Genomic DNA, 24,037 nt, shown 5'->3' on the forward strand with positions numbered 1-24,037 from the left:
ATGGACCCAAGATCCAGAGGTAAGACTGTCCCCAATGCAATTCTAAAGTCTAACACATCCACAGTGCGATTTAAACATATTTTTTTGTGTGTCAAATTAAGTAATTATTGTATTTTGTTGAATTTATATAACAACATTCCAACCTTGTTTAGCATGATCTAGTCCAATTGGGACATGTTCCACTATTTTTATCCGTTTGCATCAGTTTCAATGGGGGACCTTTACTTTGAAGGCGAACGGTCGATTTCACTATTGTTGCTCACGCTAATGTTGTTCACGACACACACGTGGTTTGACGCCAGTCAAGGCGGGATGGCAGGCTGTCGAACGCTCAGAATATTATACTACAAGAGCTGTCTCTGGAATTCCCGATTATTGTTATGATTCAAGTCGAGACCTTATCGCTGGATTTTCTGTCTAATTTTCATGCAGCTAGCTGTCATTTTCTCCTTCACCGATGTCGAGCAATGGAGAAGCGCCCATCTGCAATTGCTGATGACCTTCTCCTCTGCACACCGAAGCATATTTCTTGGAAACTGCGAAGCGGGGAGCGTTCTGACTTGTAACGTACATTATCATCAATTGAATTGACATTTATTTCACGAGAAGTGAAGTGCCTACAATCTATTCTACCAACACATTTTTTTAAATAGTCAAGACAGAGGCAGATGCCCCTCGTTCTGTCACCCCGGCTACACTATGGTGGAATTTCCATCTCTCATTCCTTATTGGCCTCTCATCCGCTTTCTGGTGCCTTTGGCTATTACCAATGTAGCCATCGACCTCGGCGAACAGGTAGGTTTGCGACATCAAATTGACACGATACAACCTAGTTTGCGTAGGATATGTGTCGGTAGCCAACATTGGGGGTGAGGCAAGGCGATGAACGTCAAGCAGCTAACTAGCTATCTGGCACGGTCAAAACACTGTCGCGCTAACTAAACCTTGCTTGATTTGACTACTATGTTGACTTGAGCTAAGCTTTCAACATGGTACAGAATGTTTTTATCTATCCACCAGACCACCTCCACTACTAGAAGTAGTGGCCCACAGTTACATAATTTGACCATTCTAAGCTTAGAGAATACAAAACAGACGCGTGCATAAATGTATGTTTGTGTAAATGAGTGCTACTAGATATTTTGATGTTGGTAAACAGTAAACAAATTCTGCTACAGACAAATTATCTAGCTAGCAGCTGATGTAACCCATATTTAGACAATGGCTGCTCTTCTGTGTTTATATCAGTGGAGGCTCATCATCCTCAGTGAATTTCATAAATAAAAACCTTTTTAGATAAAACTATGCTAAATATATTCACATGTCACCAAATAATGGATTAAAACACACTGTATGCAATGAAGGTCTACAGTATCCTAAGCAGCACTCTAGTGTAGCACCATGGTGTAGCTGGAGGACAGCTAGCTTCTGTCTTCCTCTGGGTACATTGACTTCAATACAAAACCTACGAGGCTCATGGTTCTCACCCCTTCCATAGACTCACACAGTAAGACAACTTCCGGAGGACGTCCTCCAACCTATCAGAGCTCTTGCAGCATGAACTGACATGTTGCCCACCCAATCAAAGGATCAGAGAATGAACCTAGTACTGAAAGCACAAGTTACAGATAGCTAGCACTGCAGTGCATAAAATGTGGTGAGTAGTTGACCCAGAGAAAGAAAATAGTTGAACAGTTTTGAACAAATTGATTTCTTCCAAAATTAAGGAGAAGTGAGAGAGAAAGCTAGCCATATTTCGTAGTATAAACGTTTTCACTTTCACTGTCTTAGTTAGCATTAAATGCAGCTAGCTAGCTTAGCCTACTCAAAACACCCAGCTCACACAGAGAGGGAGGCTATATTAGCTAGCTGGATATGGCTATCCAACACGGGAACTCTTCCAAGTCAAGGTAAGCTTTTGGTTTTATACATTTATTGCCACTAAGGCCTGCGGTGTATTTGCTAAACTGCTTGCTGCTGACTACACTGTACTGCATGATTCTAGCAGGTTTACTAACATGTTAGTTATAGTAGCTATGGTGATTGACTATAATGTGACAATGATGTAGGCTGTGTGTAGCAGTTAGCAGTCATGAAATGAAGATTTTTTTTCACCTGGTCACAGATAGATGATGTGTTGTGCACAAGTCCACAAGCTAAGAAAAAAGGTGAGCGGAGTGCTCGTAGATAGTTGCGAGAAGGAATTACAATATATATAAATAAATAACAATCTGTTTGTATGTGACTGCTATGAAAGTGAACTGTGGTTAAGTGTGATCAGGGGTGTATTCATTCTGCCGATTCTGTTGAAAAACGTTTCTTAAACGGAAGCAAACAAAATGGGGATAAACACCTGAATTTGTCCAATAGAAACTTGTTTAACTTTTGGACTAATGATTACACCCTGGATTTTATGAATGACAGTCATCCAATATGCTGTAATAGAAATTTGAGAACTTGTTCTCAACTTGCCTACCTGGTTACATGAAGGTAAAAAAAATAAATAAGGCCATGCTCATGAAAGAATGTAAAAAAAAAAAATAAAAATCCTCCCTCATCTTAAACGTCACCAACCACCACTGGTTTATACGATGTAGCCTAGCCTTCATTGGTGGTTAGGAGGGATTGGGCTATATATCCATCAGTGATATCTAGAGCAGTGAATGTAAACTAAAAAGCCCTTGAATTGTTATAGGGATCTAGGGCATTGATCAAAGTGAGGTCCACTAGATATAACTGGGAAATAAGAGTAGATTTTTGGTTTAATAAACGCTGTCACTGATTTAATCATTAGTAGATGTACTGATACTTGTGCATCTTTGTGGCTTGTGAAAATGCCATAATGCATGCAGAACTAATGCACAGTTCGGTGGAGATGTTATGATTGTCCTTCCCCTGCCATAGCCCCACACCAGTGACCCACAGCTCCCATTCAGGCTCAGTCATATGACAGATGACAGGCCTAGCATCCTAGCTGGTATTCTTTCCTTGTGGACAGTGGGAGTCCAAGCTGCACAGTGTGTCTCGGAAGAGGTTAGGATTATGCTTATGTAATGGCCACGTGAGCAGATATAAATAGCACCCGGCTCCCTTCTATGGAAAGAGGCAGCTGTGGATGCTCTCTGGAGGCAAAGCTAAATGGAAGTGTTATTTAGTTGAATGACTAGTTCAGGATCACGACAGCGTGTAACGGAGAACAGTATTTTTGCATCCTGGCTGCCCTAGCAGATCATATTTCCAAACATCTATTATGTTAAAGGTCCAATGCAGTCATTTTATCTCGATATTAAATCATTTCTGAGTAACAATTAAGTACTTTACTGTGATTGTTTTCAATTAAAATGTTCCACACAAAAAAACTTAAGCAAGTATCAATTTCTCAAGCAAGAATTTTGCGAGGACTGCCTGGGAGTGGTGTGAGTGGAAAGGGGAAAACTGAAAATGAGCGGTAATTGGCAGAGAAGTTTGGAACTCTCTTTCTCATTGGCCTATTAACTAATTTACTGCATGGTGATGTCACCATGGAAGGCCAAAACTCCATCTCATCAAAACACGGTAACATTTCAGGCAGCCTTTTCAAACAGCTCTTAGACTAAAAGGGCATTAACATAATTGTAACAATTTCACAGTATTATTCCAAACCTCATATTGTGGAAATATTTATAAAGCACAGAAAAATCAAGTTTTTGACTGCATTGGGACTTGAATGGCAATTCCGTGGCTGAGACTCAGATTTTTCACTTTAAAATGTATGCCAAATAAAACCCATTGATTTCAAAGTTTAACAAATCATACAACTCTATGCACAAGGACTACTTTGAACAATTTACACAAATGTTCACAAAAAAAAACATTTTACTGGAAGAACTGTGCAGATGCAAAGCTTGGTAACAGAATTATGGTAAAAAAAATCCCTCAGTTTTTATGCGACCAGGTTTTCCAAAAGCTCTGTTAAATATCTGCTACGAATTAATATTTAAATATGTGTAGAAAGGAGGGTGTGTCAGCTATGACATGACACCTTGAGTTTGAAAAAAATCTGTTTTGGGGATTGAAGTACAGTAAGCGAAGTAGAATTACATCATGGGTCCCTGATCTGTACTACATTGATATTCATATCCATAATTATGCATTTCTTTCTATTTCATGGTGATGTATCCTGTTTAGGTACACAAAAGGTAGAAATATGCAATTGCGTCCTTTGCATATGAGTATTATTCTACACTCTGGCTATTATTCAAATGAGCTCCGACCGCAAACAAGACCAAGTTTGGTTGGTCCAGACCAGACTAAATCTGAACCAATCGTAGACATCTGTCTCACAACTGCGCCATATGATATTTTGGCCATATCGCCCAGCCCTAGCTTAGACCCTTCTTTTACACCATCTAAGGTGTTTGTGTAATGCCCGCCATCGGCTGAGACATAGCATGCTCTTGAATATAGGGTGGGTGTCATGTTTTAGCGGATAAATGTACTAAAATGGGAATAACATGGACATTTAATCTTTCAAAATGGTACCACAAAGAGATCCACGCATCAGAGAATGTTGACTTGAATGGGAATATCAGTTGTTTTTTAAATGACTGTCAATCTTCCATAGGAAACCTATTGAAATCAGAAGAAATATAGATGACAGAATAGACATTCCCATTTAAGTTGACATTCGACGGTGGGTGGACGGACCGGCGGCCATATTTGTGGTACTTATTGCAAGTTAACATTTCAATTTCAATGGTGTACAAGCTAAATTGCAGTGGTCTGAAGGGATATGCCCATTCTATTAATTCTATTTCTATGATTGAAATGACACCCACCCTGTATTCAAGAGTATGCTGTGTCTCAACCGATGGCGGGCACAACACATACACCTCAGATTGTCAATTAGGGTCTGAAACTCTGTGTTTTAAGATATTTGACATTAAAGGTTAAAATAACTTTTTTATAACACTTTTTTTCAAGAAATTATTAAGTAGTTTGGCAACCTTGTTTGTAAGCTTTTAAATTATGTCAAAATCAACCGTTAATCTTTTCCAGTGATTTAAGACATGGATGTCTCATGGTATAGTGGGATATGCAAAATGGGTGAACTTTGAGCACCTCTATCATCTGAATGTTTTGGCATTCCGGTCCAAAATGTCACTTTCTGACCACTTCTACCGACCAGCAAGAATAGTTTCATTCAAATCAAAAGGGGTGCAGTCAAAAAGTTATTGAAATCAAATGAAACAACAAAAGACAGTTAGAAGCTTATCATAACTGTGGTAAGTGACTACTATAATTTCCCATTGTAGCCAATTCAGTTGCAGTAATTCCGTTAAAGATTTTTCAGTAGTTCTGTTACCGATTTGTTAGTTAGCATTGGCTGGCGAAACTACCTCAAACTTCCTTCATACTGAGCACAGAGACATAATAATGGTATCCACAAGTTCATTTGACTCTGGGGAAGTAGATACAGTTCCTAATTGCCAAAATCCTGATATGTCAATTTTTGTTAACGGAATTATAAGACAATGTTTCTTAAACTTATAGAAGGCAAATCCTTTCTCCAAAACCAAATAAGTGTTGATATTGGTTGGCAGGGGTCTTTACTTCAACATTATTATGTTGTCATGTATTTCTAATACCTTTTGTTACATGGTTTTCTAAATTCCCTTTTCCATCCGTTTCACCAGAAATCAAAGCCATTACTTAGGCCTAATTTTTATTTTTAGATGGAAAATGATTGAAAATGCATGTAAACTCTTAGCTTTCATTTGACACCCAATTTGAAATGTTCCCAATGAGCTTCACGTCAGTGCTCATGGGTCCCTTTAAAAAAAAAATATGTAAACATTTTTTTAACATGGGAATGACCTTTACAAAGTATGTCACTGCTATCTTTTCACTGTATACAGTGTAAACCTGCCATTTGCTTACTAGTAAATCGCAGTACTAGCCTGGTCCCAGATTTCTTTATGCTATCATGTCAGCTAACATGTTTGGCATGACAATTAGTGACAAGGATTCGACATGATAGCACAAACAGATTTGGGACCAGCCTAGCGCGGCACTGGTATGAATGATGATGGTATGATGATGAGCCTAGTGGGGCTAATAAATTCTCACTCTTTCCAATCCATTCCCTTGCCCTTCTGGTCCTTGGCAGGCTCTTAACCGGGGTTTAGCAGGTTTTAAAGAGGATGCAGTTGAGATGCTAGCCAGCTACGGGCTGGCTTATTCGCTAATGAAGTTCTTCACTGGGCCCATGAGTGACTTCAAGAACGTGGGCCTGGTGTTTGTCAACAGCAAGAGGGACAGGGCCAAGGCTGTGCTTTGCATGGCGGTAGCAGGCACAATAGCATTCATCCTTCATGTTCTCATAGGTGAGGCTTTATGGGTGGTTTTGTCCCAAATGTTAATAGTAACTAACTACCCATATTTCTTATTAATTCCAAGTTATTATTTTACAATCCAATGATATGTGTCGGTTGTAAACTTTGGGTGAGCTCTTATTTTTGGGGATAATTAAGAGGCAAACCTACTACTGTTTTTCTTATATCATGTTCAACTTTTCTAATCGTTTTAGTTGTGTCATCTCCTCAGTTCTCATAGTATCCTGACTGTCTTCCCCGTCTCCAGCCCATACAGACTTAGGCTACTACATCATCAATAAGCTGCACCATGTGGACGACTCCGTGGGCAACAAGACCAGGAGGGCTTTCCTCTACCTGGCCGCTTTCCCTCTGCTGGACGCCATGGTGAGCGCTGAGTAGAGTATACGGCTTGATTTCAAGGCTGCGTCCCAAATGGCACGCGACTCCCTATAGGGCCCATTAGGGCTTTGGTCAAACATAGTGCACTATGTAGGGAATGGGGTGCCATTTGGGATGCAGGCCAGCTCTTCAATGACCCAAAGTATGGCCAGTCAGAGAGCCATAATCATGGCAGAGGGAAGCTTAAAAACACCTGACCTAGAAAAATGATTTGTAATCCTCTGCTCATCATGCTGGGTCTTTAAAATGGACAGACGCCTGTCCCTGTATTTCAACGACTGCATATCTTCTCTTTGCTTGGTCGAAATCAGATTTCAATGTGGGCCTTTGGCTTGCTGTTTTTAAACAAGCCAGATAAGAACAATGGGTACTTGGTGTTCTGAAATTCTTGGGTGGAGAAGCATCAATTGTCTCTTTGTTTATTGTTTTGTAGGCTTGGATCCATGCTGGAATTCTCCTTAAGCACAAATACAGCGTCATCGTAGGCTCTGCCTCCATCTCTGATGTTATCGCTCAGGTACTCCGCAGATTGCTTCCTTGTTTTTCACTAATCTCCATTACAGTGAAGATTGGTCCTTGTTGCCAAGACTAATGCAATTGACCTCAAAAGTGGTCTTGGCAGTATGCCCTGCTCTGATAGGTTGTGACAGGGATGTGGTCGTAAGGGAGAGTCTCTAAGTTTTAATGTCATGTGAAATGCCTTTCTTGCAAGCTCTAAACCCAACAATGCTGTAATCAATATCAATGTAGTACTACAAATAACATAAGGTAGAACAAAAATACTTGAGGAATAAAATACGAAATAAGAAGAAAATGAAAAGTAGGTAAGCTACAGTTGAAGTCGGAAGTTTACATACACCTTAGCCAAATGCATTTAAACTCAGTTTTTTCCACAATTCCTGACATTTAATCCTAGTAAAAATTCCCTGTCTTAGGTCAGTTAGGATCACCAGTTTATTTTAAGAATGTGAAATGTCAGAATAATAGTAGGGAATGATTTTTCAGCTTTTATTTCTTTCATCACATTCCCAGTGGGTCAGAAGTTGACATACACTCAATTAGTGTATGGTGGCATTGCCTTTAAATTGTTTAACTTGGGTCAAATGTTTCGGGTAGCCTTCCACAAGCTTCCCACAATAAGTTGAATTTTGGCCCATTCCTCCTGACAGAGCTGGTGTAACTGAGTCAGGTTTGTAGGCCTCCTTGCTTGCGCACTCTTTTTCAGTTATGCCCACAAATTTTCTATAGGATTGAGGTCAGGGCTTTGTGATGGCCACTCCAATACCTTGACTTTGTTGTCCTTAAGCCATTTTGCCACAACTTTGGAAGTATGCTTGGGGTCATTGTCCATTTGGCTGATGTTGCTTCAATATAGCCACATAATTTTTTCTCCTCATGATGCCATCTATTTTGTGAAGTGCACCAGACCCTCCTGCAGCAAAGCACCCCCACAACATGATGCTGCTACACCCATGCTTCACGGTTGGGATGGCGTTCTTCGGCTTGCAAGCCTCCCCCTTTTTCTGCCAAACATAACAATGGTCATTATGGCCAAACAGTTCTATCTTTGTTTCATCAGACCAGAGGAAATTTCTCCAAAAAGTATGATCTTTATCCCCATGTGCAGTTGCAAACTGTAGTCTGACTTTTATATGGCAGTTTTGGAGCAATGGCTTCTTCTTGGCTGAGCGGCCTTTCAGGTTATGTCAATATAGGACTCGTTTTACTGTGGATATAGATACTTTTGTACCTGTTTCCTCCATCATCTTCACAAGAGGAGTGGTCTGGTCCTTTGCTGTTGTTCTGGATTAAATTGGCACTTTACGCATCAAACTACATTCATTTCTAGGAGACGGAACGCATCTCCTTCCTGAGCGGTATGACGGCTGCGTGGTCCCATGGTGTTTATACTTGCGTACTATTATTTGTACAGATGAACGTGGTACATTCAGGCATTTGGAAATTGCTCCCAAGGATGAACCAGACTTGTGGAGGTCTACATTTTTTTTCTGGGGTCTCGGCTGACTTCTTTAGATTGTCCCATGATGTCAAGCAAAGAGGCACTGAGTTTGAATGTAGGCCTTGAAATACATCCACAGGTACACCTCCAGTTGACTCAAATTATGTCAATTAGCCTATCAGAAAGCCATGACATAATTTTCTGGAATTTTCCATGCTGTTTAAAGGCACATTCAACTTAGTGTATGTAAACTTCTGACCCACTGGAATTGTGATACAGTGAATTATAAGTGAAATAATCAATTGTTGGAAAAATTACTTGTCATGCACAAAGTAGATGTCCTAACCGACTTGCCAAAACTGTAGTTTGTTAACAATAAATTTGTGGAGTGGTTGAAAAACACATTTTAATGACTCCAACCTAAGTGTATGTAACCTTCCGACTTCAACTGTATATACAGGGTCAGTTCCAGTACCATATTTACAATGTGGAGGGATACTGGAGTGCTGGAAGTAGATATGTGTAGTGGTAAGGTGACGTGCTAAACAGAGTAGCATCAGCGTTTATGATGATTGTATCTAAGTGCGTGTGTATAGTCAGTATAAATGTGTGTGCGAGAAAATTCAGTGAGTCGTGTGTGTGTTGGGAGTGTGTAGAGATCTGACTGTGGTCTCCCTCCTCTCCGTGGCAGATTGTGTTTGTGTCCATCCTGCTGCACAGTAACCTGCCGTGTGTGGAGCCCCTGCTCATCCCCATCCTCTCACTGTACATGGGAGCCCTGGTGCGCTTCACCATCGTGGGCCTAGGCTACTACTACAACATCCACGACAAGATCCCCGACTCCAGTGGACTTGACGTGGGGGTACGCCGTTTCCTTAGTCGCCCTACTGGGACCTTTTTTTAAATGACAGATGGAGTTCAACATGTAGTGTGTCTTTTCTGGGGCATCAATTCATCTTGGTCTTCTAAAACTGTCTTTGTTGCAGTTGCAGACTACCTGTGTAATAGTAGCTTATGTCCCAAAAGGAACCAGGACAATTAGGTCAATGGCCCCTATTTTATCTAGTAATCAATACTACTGCCCTCACATGAGGAGCTAGCTCTACAACTACAAAGCACCCAGATTGAACATACCCTTGTTTCCCCCTCTCGTTCCTGTTCACTTTGCAGGGAGATGCCACCATCAGGAAGATGTTGAGTTTCTGGTGGCCTCTGGCCCTCATCCTGGCTACCCAGCGGATCAGCAGGCCCATTGTCAACCTCTTTGTGTCCCGGGACCTCAAGGGGAGCAGCGAAGCTACTGAGGTGAGTTTGTAGACTACTCGGTCCACTCACCAATAATACCCCATTTAGCTCAGTCCCACTCACTGTTATTCGGCAGCTGCCAAACACAATGTCCTTTACCAGAAGTGGTCTGGATTCTAATCTAATGTTTTGTTGTCTGAGGAGAGAGGCTGCTGGCTCATGGGAGGAGGAATTTCTAATGTCAACTGTGTGGGTGGGGGGGGGGCCTTTTGACTGCTAGTGTTCATTACCATGCTAAAGTGACTTCATACAGCCGAACTCTTAGCATCAGTTTGGCCTGTAGTACAGGCTTTGCATTTATCCACTCGCTAGGTTGATTCCCTTCTCATGATATCATAGCTGAAATGCCCAAATTAATTTGAACAATCTGTCTGGACCTTTCGTGCATTCAGAGACCTAACCAGAGGCAAAACAATAAGCTGTTTACCAGAATGAACTAGAAATAATCAAAAGCACATTGGCTGCCAGTGGTGTTTACGTGATTCAACCTGAAACTCAGAGGGTGACCTCACACTGACAGTGACTGAAAACATTCCTAAACATCTCTACTGTGTCTGTGCAAAGACTGTCACTGCCTGTTTTTATTGGTTACACACAATGCTGACAAGCCCCGAGGCACATGCCCTGGTATGAACATGGGAAAATCCTAATGCGATTACAAACTAAGCTAATTGTCTTTGCTGACAGGTTTTGGCTAGTCAGTCATGTTTTAACATCTTGGCTACATTGCTGTAAGCTGTCCAAAAAGGAAATTAAATGTCATGTGAATCCTAATGACTCTTTTTGCTTGGCCAGGCAGTGGCTGTGCTCACTGCCACCTACCCTGTGGGTCACATGCCCTATGGCTGGCTGACTGAACTGAGAGCTGTCTACCCCGCTTTCGACAAGGTAAACCAATGCCAGTCTCACAATAGCCTCTTGTTGCAGATCATAACATATTATATATATTTGGGTACTGAGTCCAGGTGGCATGCATTTTATTTCCCACTAATGATAATGTTCTTTTCTTCAATAGACCAATCCCAGCAATAAGCTCATATCCGGCACACCGGTCACAAAGACTCATATCAAAAAGTTTACAGCCTGTTGTTTGGTGCTATCGCTCACGGTAAGAAGGATTTATGGCTCTTTTTTGTTTTTATTCCAATACTGTCACACAATCAAATACTATTGAGAAGTATACTAACTCTATAGAGAGAGAAAATGAGAATCCAGAGTAGAATTCAGAGCCAAAACCAAGACGATCTTAGCGCTTGTGTTCTGTTTGTCAGTTATGGCACAAAACGTGCCACAGATCAGAGAAAAACAGTTTTGAGACTCACACAAGCAGAGCGGAACATCCTTTCAGTGTTCTATGTGGGCATTCTTGGCGTTTGTTCATGTCAATGCTTCTTACATAATGATGTAGTCAGACTGGTATCCTACTTAATCATTTTCTGAACTATAGCCTATTTTTATTTTTTTGAAAACTACTCCTCGTGCGAAAAGGAAGAAGTAAGGCGAAGATGACACTGGATGGATAAACACTATGCCATAGATAAATATATACTTATGCTCTGGATAAGCCCTGGGGCTTGAAGCGCTAAGCCACCAAACGAGCAGGTATAGAACCAGCTATGCGGAATAAGTGGTTTCAATACCTGTACGTTTGGACAGAATGTACAGTGTTTGTGTAGCAGTGTTTTTTTTTGTTCTATATCTGACTTCAGGAGTCAGGTTGCAGTGTGTGAGTGTGTCAGAGTGAGAGGGAGAGGGCACACCAGGTTGGTGTACTGTTGTTTCCCCGAACACTTCTTCTCCTGGTTTAAAGGGCATAATACAATTGTGGCATTTCCAAAAACATATGTGTTTCACATAACATATCAGTTTCTATATGCATGTGAATTTCAGAGCAAAGTAATGGAAGCTGACTTCTATTTTTCATCCAGCTCTATTGATAATAGAACAGAGCACAACAAGTTGGCCTTGTAAAAGCACTGTTGAGAAAGGTATAGTTCCGCCTTGTCATAAATCCTCTGGTTTTTTTTCACGGTTTCGGTATCGGGATATGTGGTAAATACAGGGTAGAAATGGGAACAGAAAAAAAACCCTGAGACTGATTTGATGGGGAGGAAATAATGTGTCCCTAATGACTTGGGATGTGAAAAACAGGAAGTTGGTGGAAAAGCGAAGGCCTTGGAGCCACAGAGAGGAGTGGCGGTAGCATGCCAACCAGATGTGGAATTCCACTGTTATAAACAAGTGGGTGTGGGCTCAAGCCTGGCAACCAGGGTTCTGTGCTTGCCATGGTGCCGTAAGGCAGCCTAAACAGAGACATCTAAAATATGTACAGAATTTAGAGATATCAGCTTTTTTTGTTTTTGATAAGTTATTGACTTGTTGATTTGATATATCTGGTTGTTTTAACCCACATAGTTGCAGGACTGATTGCAGGTTGACTTGATTAACGTTAATGTTTGCATTTTAAAGATCCATCACAGCACCAGCCTCTTTTTGATCAATGAGACCTGACTGCATTATGGAAATGGAAGAGCGCTCGCAGTGAGGATGACTACTGGTCTGGTTTGGACTGATGTTTAGTGGGATGCTTTGCGCTGTAGCAGCAGCATCAACCAAGTGGGTGCTACACAGTTGTGGAGGAGTACGAAATCCATGCTACAGAGTGGCTGAGAGTCGACTCCAAAATAATCGATTTCTCGACTCCTTGCCCGTCGATTCCCGGTGTCAAGCTTCGATTATGCTAAGAATAAACTCCTCGACTCCTAAGATTCAGTAGTTTTGCAATGGAGGAGACTGAGTAGACTAGTTGCCGTAGGCTACTTCTGAGAACAAACTCTCGCATCTTTCACAGTAAAGAAAGAGCAAGCTGGGGGGAGGGGCACATCCAGGCAGGACAAATACCAGGCATACAGTCAGAACCATGTATCGCTAATCAAAAGCTGTATCTCACAATTTCTTGGCTTGCAATGTCTCGCAAGTTCACTAAAGTAAGGGCTATTAATTATTTGGAAAATCTATTTGAAGTATTCAACCCCTTTGTTATGGCGAGCCTAAATAAGTTCAGGAGTAAAAATGTGCTTAACAAGTCACATAATACGTTGCATGGACTCTGTGTGCAATAATAGTGCTTAACATGATTTTTGAATGACGACCTCATCTCAGTACCCAAGACATACAATTATCTGCAAGGTCCCTCAGTTGAGCAGTGAATTTCAAACACAGATTTCACCACCTGGGAAGTTTTCCAATGCCTCACAAAGAAGGGCACCTAAAAGTTCCTTTTTTCAAGACCCTGTCTTTCAAAGATAATTCATTAAAATCCAAATAACTTCACAGATGTAGATTGTAAAGGGTTTAAACACTTTTTCCCATGCTTGTTCAATGAACCATAAACAATGAATTAACTTACACCTGTGGAACGGTCGTTAAGACACTAACAGCTTACAGACAGTAGATAATTAAGGTCACAGTTATGAAAACTTAGGACACCAAATAGGCATTTTTACGGACTCTGAAAAACACCAAAAGAAAGATGCCCAGTGTTCCTGCTCATCGGCACGAACGTGCCTTAGGCATGCTGCAAGGAGGCATGAGGACTGCAGATGTGGCCAGGGCAATAAATTGCAATGTCCGTACTGTGAGACGCGCTACAGGGAGACAGGACGGACAGCTGATCGTCCTCGCAGTGGCAGACCATGTAACAACACCTGCACAGGATCGGTACATCCGAACATCACACCTGCAGGACAGGTACAGGATGGCAACAACAACTGCCCGAGTTACACCAGGAACGCACAATCCCTCCATCAGTGCTCAGACTGTCCGCAATAGGCTGAGAGAGGCTGGACTGAGGGCTTGTAGGCCTGTTGTAAAGGCAGGTCCTCACCAGACATCACCGGCAACAACGTCGCCTATGGGCACAAACCCACCGTCGCTGGACCAGAGAGGACTGGCAAAAACGGCTCATCACTGACGAGTCGCGGTTTTGTCTCACCAGGGGTGATGGTCGGATTTGCGTTTATCGTTGAAGGAATGAGCGTTACACCGAGGCCTGTACTCTGGAGCGGGATCGATTTGGAGCCGTCATGGTCTGGGGCAGTGTGTCGCAGCATCATCGGACTGAGTTTGTCATTGCAGGCAATCTCAACACTGTGCGTTACAGGAAAGATTACCTGCGTTACAGGTATGCCAGCAGCCATACTGCTCGTTCTGTGTGTGATTTCCTGCAAGACAGGAATGTCAGTGTTCTGCCATGGCCAGCGAAGAGCCCGGATCTCAAGCCCATTGAGCACGTCTGGGACCTGTTAGGTCGGAGTGTGAGGGCTAGGGCCATTCCCCCCAGAAATTACCGGGAACATGCAGGTGCCTTGGTGGAAGAGTGGGGTAACATCTCACAGCAAGAACTGGCAAATCTGGTGCAGTCCATGAGGAGGAGATGCACTGCAGTACTTAATGCAGCTGGTGGCCACACCAGATACTGAATGTTACTTTTGATTTTGACCCCCCCTTGTTCAGGGGCACATTATTCAATTTCTGTTAGTCACATGTCTCTGGAACTTGTTCAGTTTATATCTGTTGTTGAATCTTATGTTCATACAAATATTTACACGTTAAGTTATGTTATGACAGTGAGAGGGCGTTTCTTTTTTTGCTGAGTTTATTGGTATATGGGTTAAAACAAAAAATTGAATATCCCTTTTGAGCATGATGAAGTTATTAATTACACATTGGATGGTGTGTCAATACAGCCAGTCACTACCAAGATACAGTTGTCCTTCCTAACTAAATTGCTGGAGAGGAAGGAAACCACTCAGGGATTTCACCATGAGGCCAATGGTGACTTTAAAACAGAGTTTAATGGTTGTGATAGGAGACAACTGAGGATGGCTCAACAACATTGTAGATACTCCACAATACTAACCTAATTGACAGAGTGAAAAGAAGGAAGCCTGAACCGAATTACAAGGCACTAAAGTAATACTGCAAAAAGTGTGGGAAAGCAATTCACTTTTTGTCCTGAATATAAAGTGTTGTTTGGGGCAAATCCAACACATTACTGATTAGCGCACTATATTTTCAAGCATAGTGGTGGCTGCATCATGTTAAGGACTGGAGAGTTTTTCAGGACCAAAAAGAAAGGCAAAATCCCAGTGGAAAATCTGGTTCAGTCTGCTTTCCACCAGACACTGGGAGATTAATTCTCCTTTCAGCAGGACAAGAACATAAAACACAAGGCGAAATTATACACTGGAGTTGCTTACCAAGAAGACAGTGAATCTGCCTGAGTGGCCAAATTATTATTATTATTATTATTATAAAAAAAATAAAATCTACTTAAATCTGTGGCAAGACCTGCAAATAGTTGTCTAGCATGATCAACAACCAATTTGACAGAGCTTGAAGAATTTTGAAAGTAATAATTGTTAAATGTTGCACAATCCATGTGTGGAAAGCTCTTATAGACTTACCCAGAAAGACTCAGCTGTAATTGCTGTCAAATGTGTTTCTACAAAGTATTGACTCAGGGGTGTGAATACTTATTTAAATTACAAAAAATATATATTTTTCATTTGACCTTTTTATTTAACTAGGCAAGTCAGTTAAGAACAAATTCTTATTTTCAATGACGGACTAGGAACAGTGGGTTAACTGCCTTGTTCAGGGGCAGAACGGCAGATTTTTACCTTGTCAGCTTTCACTTTGTCATTCTGGGGTATTGTGTGTAGATGGGTGAGAAAAAAATAATCTATTTAATCCATTTTGAATTCAGGCAAAATGGAATAAGTCAAGGGGTATGAATACTTTCTGAAGGCACTGTATGTTGGTGTTTCCTTTACTTTGGCAGTTACATGTATATAGCATACTGCACATTGGGCCAGATAGCCATGGCCTACGGGCTTGATGGAAACACAGGCTCAGCCTCTGACAGCCCACATGCCAAGACTTGCTCTGATTGCGTCTGACTCTGTGGGAAAGTGAACAGTGCAGAGAGGAGATAGACAAGTGTACAATAAACACCACAAAGGAAACGTTTCACTGCCAGTTTAGACTGTAAACAGAGCAAATGGGTTTTAAATTATTTTCTTTATGACATCAAATTGACTTTAGATGGCTTTTAGAGATTTAGACAGAGTGAGGAAGTCTGGTGAAAAACGGAGGAAAACCACGATTCATTGATGACTCAGCATGACCTGTCTATTTGTATACAGTATTGTGACTGACTAAACATAGACATTCAGCAAAACATCCGAGCGTCATCGGCACGACTGCACTGCTACATTTTCTTTGACAATTCAAATATTTCTAACCAGAACCAAAGGAACACATCATATACACTGAACAAAAATATAAACGCAACATGCAACAATTTCAAATATTTTACATAAGGAAATCAATCAATTGAAATAAATTCATTAGGCCCTAATCTATGGATTTCACATCTGTTGGTCACGGATAAAAAAAAGTAGGGGCGTGGATCAGAAAGTCAGTCAGTATCTGGTGTGACCACCATTTGCCTCATGCAGCGCGACACATCTCCTTCGCATACAGTCGATCAGGCTGTTGTTTATCGCCTGTGGAATGTTGTCCCACTCATCTTCAATGACTGTGCAAAGTTGCTGGATATTGGCGGACACTGGAACACAATGTCGTACACGTTGATCCAGAGCATCCCAAACATGCTCAATGGGTGACATGTCTGGTGAGTATGGAGACCATTTCAGAACTGGGACAATTTCAGCTTCCCGGAATTGTGAATAGATCCTTGCGACATGGAGATGTGCATTATCATGATGAAACATGAGGTAATGTCGTCAGATGAATGGCACAACAATGGGCCTCAGGATCTCGTCACGGTATCTCTGTGCATTCAAATTGCCATCGATTTAAAATGCAATTGTGTTCATTGTCCGTAGCTTATGCTTGCCCATACCATAACCCTAGCACCACCGTGAGGCACTCTGTTAACAATGTTGACATCAGAAAATCCCTCGCCCATGATGCTATACACGCTGTCTGCCATCTGCAGGGTACAGTTGAAACTGAGATTCATCTGTGAAGAGCACATTTCTCGGAGCGTGCCAGTGGCCATCGAAGGTGAGGATTTGCCCACCGAAGTCAGTTACGACACCAAACTGCAGTAAGGCAGGTCAAGACCCTGGTTAGGACGACAAGCACGCGGATGAGCTTCCCTGAGATGGTTTGTCAAGAAATTATTTGGTTCTGTAAACCCACAGTTTCATCAACTGTCCGGGTGGCTGGTCTCAGATGGTCCTGCAGATGAAGAAGCCGGATGTGAAGGCCCTGGGCTGGCATGGTTACACGTGGTCTGCGGTTGTGAGGCACGGTTAGACTGCCGAATTCCCTAAAACGACGGAGGCGGCTTATGGTAGAGAAATTAACATTCAATTCTATGGCAACAGCTCTGGTGGACATTCCTTCAGTCAGCATGCCAATTGCGTGCTAACTCAAAACTTTGTTTTGCATTGTTGTGTGACACAACAGCACCTTTTAGTGGCCTTATTGTGCCAAGCACAAGGTGCACCTGTGTAATGATCATGCTGTTTAATCAGCTTCTTGATATGCCACACCTGTCAGGTGGATGCATTATCTTGGCAAAGGAGAAATGCTCACTAACAGGGATGTAATCAAATTTGTGCACAGCATATTTGACAAATAAGGTTTTTGTGCGTATGGAACATTTTCTAGATAAATAAAATTCAGCTCATGGGACATGCGTTTATTTTTGTTCTGTGTAGTTTATAAGCTGTGTAGTTTATAAGTTGCCTCAGTGATTGAGTTGCAATATTGTGTTATGTACGGTATTGTACATTGTTACTGCAATTAGAATGAATTATATTTGGGTTACAAGCCTGGCTTGTGTTAACTTCAAAAGGGACTACGATGAACCTAAACTCATTAGAGGAATGTTTTGGCAAGGTTATGTAACTGAGTTAAATAACTTTGTTTTTGTTTGCCCGGCTACATGTGGTGTATAACACCTCTTGTGTGTTTTTGTGCGGCCAGCTCTGCTTTGTGGTGTTCTGGACCCCTCACATCTCAGAGAAGATTCTAGTGAATGTGATTGGTGTGGACCTTGCCTTCGCTGAGCTCTGTGTGGTTCCACTAAGGATTTTCTCCTTCTTCCCTCTGCCAGGTAAGGAGTGCACAAAGTGCGTAATATCTGTTGGTTGCAGCACTAGAGTTGTGAGTTTGATTCCCCCATGACCCACACATACTTGCCATATATAACAGGAAGTGTTACAGGAAATGTCTGCTGGAAATGTCTGATCATTTAGGATTAGTCACCCAAATGAGCCTCCTAGTATGTGTTAACACAATGCTGTACCGCTGAGCCCGGAGTCATGGGCTGTGGTCCAAATGGCACCCTTATTCCCTATATAGTGCACTACTTTGGACCAAAACTCCATTGGCTCTGGTTAAAAGTAGTGCACTATAAAGGTTATAGGGTGCCAGTAGGGCACTACAAAGGGAATAGGGGGCCATTTGGGATGCTGTCATGGTCTGCTGAGACAGCAGTCTGATTTGACGTTTCCACTGACTCGGTCCCATGTGTGTGTAGTGACAGTCCGGGCCCACCTGACTGGCTGGCTCATGACCCTGAAGAAGACCTTTGTGCTGGCCCCCAGCTCTGTGCTCCGCATCATCGTCCTCATCACAAGCCTGGTCGTGCTGCCTTATATGGGGTAGGTGGACACCTCACTGAAATGGCACCCTATTCACTACTTTTGACTGGGTGCACTGTAAAGGGAATAGAGTTCAATTTAGTACACACGGTCTGTTTCCTTCAGCTAACATGTATGAGTTCCTGATTTACCAGTCTCATAATAATGTAAGCTATGATGTGGCCTGAGAGATTTGATATTGTAACGAGCCTGTATGGCTACCAAAACTCACACGTAGTTTGTTATCTAGCATAAACAGCCCATGACGATAATTTCCCATGAAATAATCAAGTTGTCGTTTATTTGGATCCACATAGTGCGCACCGACCTGACGCACATAAGCGCCTCTAGAACTGACAGACCCAGCATGCCACAGCGTCATCAACTACAGCAACTCATTTGCATAACATTGTGTGATATGCTGAGAGTGACGAAATCAGCTTCTATCTCCAGGCTATCATCAGACTGTTAAACAAACAGTCACCACCAGCCGGCCTCCGCACCTTAGAGAATGATGCCCTATGTACATAGTCATTGAACACTGGTCAGTTTAATAATGTTTACATACCGTTTTACCCAGTACATACATACAATTTATATTCTGGTCTCGGACATTGATTGTTCTGATATTCCTTAATTAAAATTTTTATGGATTGTGTGTAATGTTTATTTTTGTGTTTTACTGCACTGTTGCAGAGCTAGAAACAAGCATTTTGCTGCACCTACGACAACATCCTCAAATCGTTGTATCGACCAAAAAAACTTTGATTTGACACATTACAATATGAATTATGTTCTCTTCTAAAACGGGATACCTAAAGATGGTTAATTTGAATTCAGCAAACTTTGTTTATTGCTTAGTGTGACATTTTGATTGGACTCCAATCTGACACGGAGTTGAGGAGCTGCTCTCTGTTTCATGATAAGCAAACATGAATAGAAATGTATTCCGATAAGATTTTAAATCAGAAATATGTAAATTGTCACCGTTCACCACATCACCTACCATCAAATGCAGACTTTGCAAATTCAGTGTGAGGGTATGAGTTCTGTGGTTTTATATTTAGCCAATAGCCTCATTAAATCTTTAGACCGGTTCTTTGTGCATGGTTTTCAATTAAACATAAGGTAGCATAATATACAGTACCAGTGAAAAGTTTGGACACCTACTCATTTCAGGGTTTCTTTATTTTTTACTCTTTTCTACATTGTAGAATAATAGTGAAGACAAACTATGAAATAACACATGGAATTATGTAGTAACCAAAAAATGTGAGATTCTTCAAAGTAGTAACCCGTTGCCTTGATGACAGCTTTGCACACTCTTGGCATTCTCTCAACCAGCTTCATCAGGAATGCTTTTCCAACCGTCTTGAATGAGTTCCCACATGCTGAGCACTTGTTGGCTGCTTTTCCTTCACTCTGCGGTCCAACTCATCCCAAACCATCTCAATTGGGTTGAGGTCGGTCGATTGTGGAGGCCAGGTCATCTGATGCAGCACTCCATCACTCTCCTTGTTCAAATAGCCCTCACACAGACTGGAGGTGTGTTTGGGGGGATCATTGTCCTGTTGAAAAACAAATGATAGTCCCACTAAGCGCAAACCAGATGGGTTGGTGTATTGCTGCAGAATGCTTTTGTAGCCATGCTGGTTAAATGTGCCACCAGCAAAGCACCCCCACACAATTACACCTCCATGCTTCATGGTGGGAACCACACAATTACACCTCCATGCTTCATGGTGGGAACCACACATGCAGAGATCATCTGTTCACCTACTCTGCGTCTCACAAAGACACAGCGGTTGAAACCTTGGTAGGCTGTCATTTTAAATAAGAATTTGTTTTTGTCTGACTTGCCTAGTTAAATAAATATTAAAAACAAAATCTCATTTGGACTCATCAAACCAAAGGACATATTTCCACCGGTCTAATGTCCTTCAGTAATGGTTTCTTTGCAGCAATTCGACCATGAAGGCCTGATTCACTCTGTCTCCTCTGAACAGTTGATGTTGATGTCTGTTACCTGAACTCTGTGACGCATTTATTTGGGCTGCAATCTGAGGTGCAGTTAACTCCAATGAACTTATCCTCTGCAGCAGAGGTAACTCTGGGTCTTCCTTTCCTGTGTCGGTCCTCATGAGAGACAGTTTCATCATAGCGCTTGATGGTTTTTGCTTGTGCACTTGAAGAAACTTTCAAAGTTCTTAATTGTCCGGATTGACTGACCTTCATGTCTTACAGTAATAGACTGTCGTAAATCTTTGCTTTTTTGAGCTGTTCTTTACATAATATGGACTTGGTCTTTTACCAAATAGGGTTATCTTCTGTATACCACCACAACTGATTGGCTCAGACGTATTAAGGAGGAAAGAAATTACACAAATCAAATCAACGAAATGTGATTGGCAGCTTCATTAAATTGTACCCGCAAAACACCATTCTCAACATCAACAGTGAAGAGGCAACTCTGGGATGCTGGCCTTCTAGGCAGAGTTCCTCTGTCCAGTGTCTGTGTTGTTTTGCCCATCTTAGTCTTTTTTATTTTTATTAGCCAGTCTGAGATATGACTTTTTCTTTGCAACTCTGCCTGGAAGGCCAGGAGTCACCTCTTCACTGTTTTTTAAATATTTTATTTAACAAGGCAAGGCAGTTAAGAACAAATTCTTATTTTCTATGACGGCCTAGGAACAGTGGGTTAACTGCCTGTTCAGGGGCAGAACGACAGATTTGTACCTTGTCAGCTCAGGGATTTGAACTTTCGGTTACTAGTCCAACGCTCTAATCACTAGGCTACCCCAGGGTTATCTTCAGTATACCACCCCTAACTTGTCACAACTGTTTTGGCTCAAACACATTAAGAAATTCCACAAATGAACTTAACAAGGCACACCTGTTAATTGAAAGGCATTTCAGGTGACTACCTCATGAAGCTGGTTGAGAGAATGCCAAAGCTGTCAAGGGAAAGGGTGGCTATTTTGAAGAATCTCAAGTAACATATTGATTTAACACTTGTTACTACATGATTCCACATGTTCTTTCATAGTTTGTCTTCACTATTATTCCACAATGTAGAAAATAGTAAAAAATAAAGAAAAACCCTTGAATGAGTAGCTGTGTCCAAACTTTTGGACTGGAACCGAGTTAATAAAACATGCATCTATGCTCAAAGCGAGTGTTTTTGCTGCACAAGAATTTGACCCATCGACAATACTAGCTGCACTTTTACTCTACCTTATCTGTAAATACAAGTGAATGTGTCACTGCCATTTCTGTCTGAACCATAAGCGACAAAGCAGTGTGACTTCAAGATGGTCATTTCACTGTGGGCAAACGGTATCTGAGCATAAATCACTATAAAAGACTGACCATAATAGAGAGGACTTTTCTTCCATTGCTTAGCAACGCCTCTCATCCGGACTGACAAGCCGAAGCCAGTATATCAGACCTGCTGCTATACTTTCTTTACCCCAGAAAAAAAACATCCGTGTTTGCTAGACGCCAGGCTATTTCACAGCAAGACATCTAGGATGACTTGCATTCTTCCAGAACTAATTCACACATTTTTCACTTGCCACACACTGTAGGCCTACAACTAAATGGCTATTTTCTTTAGTTTATTTTGGAGGAAGTGTGAAATGGGCATATTTTAGTCTATACGGCCCCCCAAAATGTATTCCAATAGGGTAAGCCTGTACCACATAGGCCTACGGTATATCCTGTATTTTGAGCTCTACTGGTCAGTTGTTCCAGTGTTAATGAAAGCTGCTGTTTGTGTTTCAGTGTCCACGGGGCCACACTGGGGGTTGGGTCTCTGTTGGCTGGTTTCATAGGGGAGTCTACCATGGTGGCCATTGCGGCCTGCTATGTCTATCGAAAACAGGTGAGAGAACCCCCACATAAAGAGTAAGAAACGGTATAGCAGGGTTCCCCAACTGGCGGCCCACGGGTGATTTCATTTGGCGCCCCCCAAGTTGAGCAATTTATTGTAGACATATGACTGTAAAAACACCAGCAAGTAAGCTCCAAGTTATTTTACTTTGGAACAAATTCCCTAAATTATTCCCACACGAGAGATATGTGACCCTATACAAATGCAAGCATGATTGTTGTAGTCATATGTTTGTGCTTCTTGCGGTCAATTTGTCGTCATGTTCCAGCCCCCCTGACCATCCCCCCGAGAAAATAGTCCCGTGCCTGAATCTAGTTGATGAGCCCTGCTGTATAGTAAGTTGCCCTTAGGCAAAGATCTAAGATCAGCTCACCTTGCTGAAATTCTAACATGAGCCATTTAAGCATCGGCAATCATGAAACTGATCTGGGATCAGTTCTGACTAAGCGATCAATCTATTACCTATACAGTGAAGTACAAAATAACTATAAATTACTCTTCATTCCTTTCAGCTCTTTCTTATATTCCTTTTCTTTCATTCTCTCCTTTCCCACAGAAAAACAATGAGATGGCCAGTGAGCTGGTGGTGGAGGGAGAGGACTCGGCACCTATGAGCGAGGTGTGTTCCAGAACTCAGATGGATGCCATTGAGGAGCTCCAGGAGGAGGAGCTCCAGGAGTAGAGGCACATGGAGAGAGAGAGAGACAGACAGGAGAAATTGGAGCTGAGCTCCATTAGAAAAAAGGGAATTCCAGCGGAAGAGGACCATGGGTAGGCCCCAATACCGGACCTGAGAGAAGAACACAGATTGCTTAATAGGCTCCTTGAATGGATGATCAGCCATGATGAGGAACACGCACTGTACAGACAAGCCATGCACTGAAATCCATGTAAATACCTTCCAATCCTCTGGACAATTAATGTATTCATGAACTGCAGAAATAGGATAAGTATTAATCACTTTCATCATCGTGTTACTGCTAGTTGAGCATGGGAAATAACTGATGTAGGAAAACCGGTCCTCAGCTAAGGGAAATGTGTTGTGGAGAAATTGAAACATTATTTTACTTGGATAATCAAGTAAAAGAAGCACAGCTTTATTTTATTTTAATGCTGGAACATTTTAAAAAGGACCTGTTGAGTTGGGCAAGTGTATTTTACATTGAATGGTGTTCAAGAACTAGAGTTCTGTTTTATATAGGCGACGGGAATTTGCAAAGTGTATATTAACTTGCAGAAAGGGGTCGGGAATCCCTCAGTATCTTAGTGGGTGTGTGTGACTGTGTTTGCATCATTATGCTCGTCCACTTTATGCAGTCTGGGAATGTTTCATTTTGACAAGTATAGCTATTTTCTTAATAGCACATTCTGACTGTTCGATGTACATATTGTAAAGGCATTATATTATTTGGCAAATAAATTGTTATTTAAAGAGCCCATC

General features: G+C 41.7%; 1 protein-coding gene across 3 annotated transcripts; it reads left to right on the top strand.

Moving 5' to 3' along the window:
• The first annotated feature begins 262 nt into the window (after positions 1-262).
• LOC110489920 (progressive ankylosis protein homolog) lies at positions 263-24,033 on the top strand. Of its 3 annotated transcripts, none has more exons than XM_021562932.2 (12): positions 266-795; positions 6,149-6,365; positions 6,622-6,740; positions 7,189-7,272; positions 9,407-9,577; positions 9,886-10,020; positions 10,816-10,908; positions 11,036-11,128; positions 18,046-18,175; positions 18,602-18,725; positions 22,488-22,587; positions 23,153-24,033. In XM_021562932.2, the coding sequence occupies exons 1-12, from the start codon at positions 700-702 to the stop codon at positions 23,276-23,278; spliced, it is 1,488 nt and encodes a 495-aa protein (XP_021418607.1). In that variant the 5' UTR covers positions 266-699; the 3' UTR covers positions 23,279-24,033. The 3 variants fall into 3 exon arrangements, with proteins under 3 accessions (XP_021418608.1, XP_021418607.1, XP_036800107.1); XM_036944212.1 differs by lacking the exon at positions 266-795 and adding an exon at positions 825-1,910; XM_021562933.2 differs by lacking the exons at positions 22,488-22,587; positions 23,153-24,033 and adding an exon at positions 19,022-19,879 and having other exon boundaries at positions 263-795.
• Positions 24,034-24,037: the final 4 nt, after the last annotated feature.

Source organism: Oncorhynchus mykiss, chromosome 15, assembly GCF_013265735.2.
Source record: "Oncorhynchus mykiss isolate Arlee chromosome 15, USDA_OmykA_1.1, whole genome shotgun sequence".
NCBI classification, from domain to species: domain Eukaryota; kingdom Metazoa; phylum Chordata; class Actinopteri; order Salmoniformes; family Salmonidae; genus Oncorhynchus; species Oncorhynchus mykiss.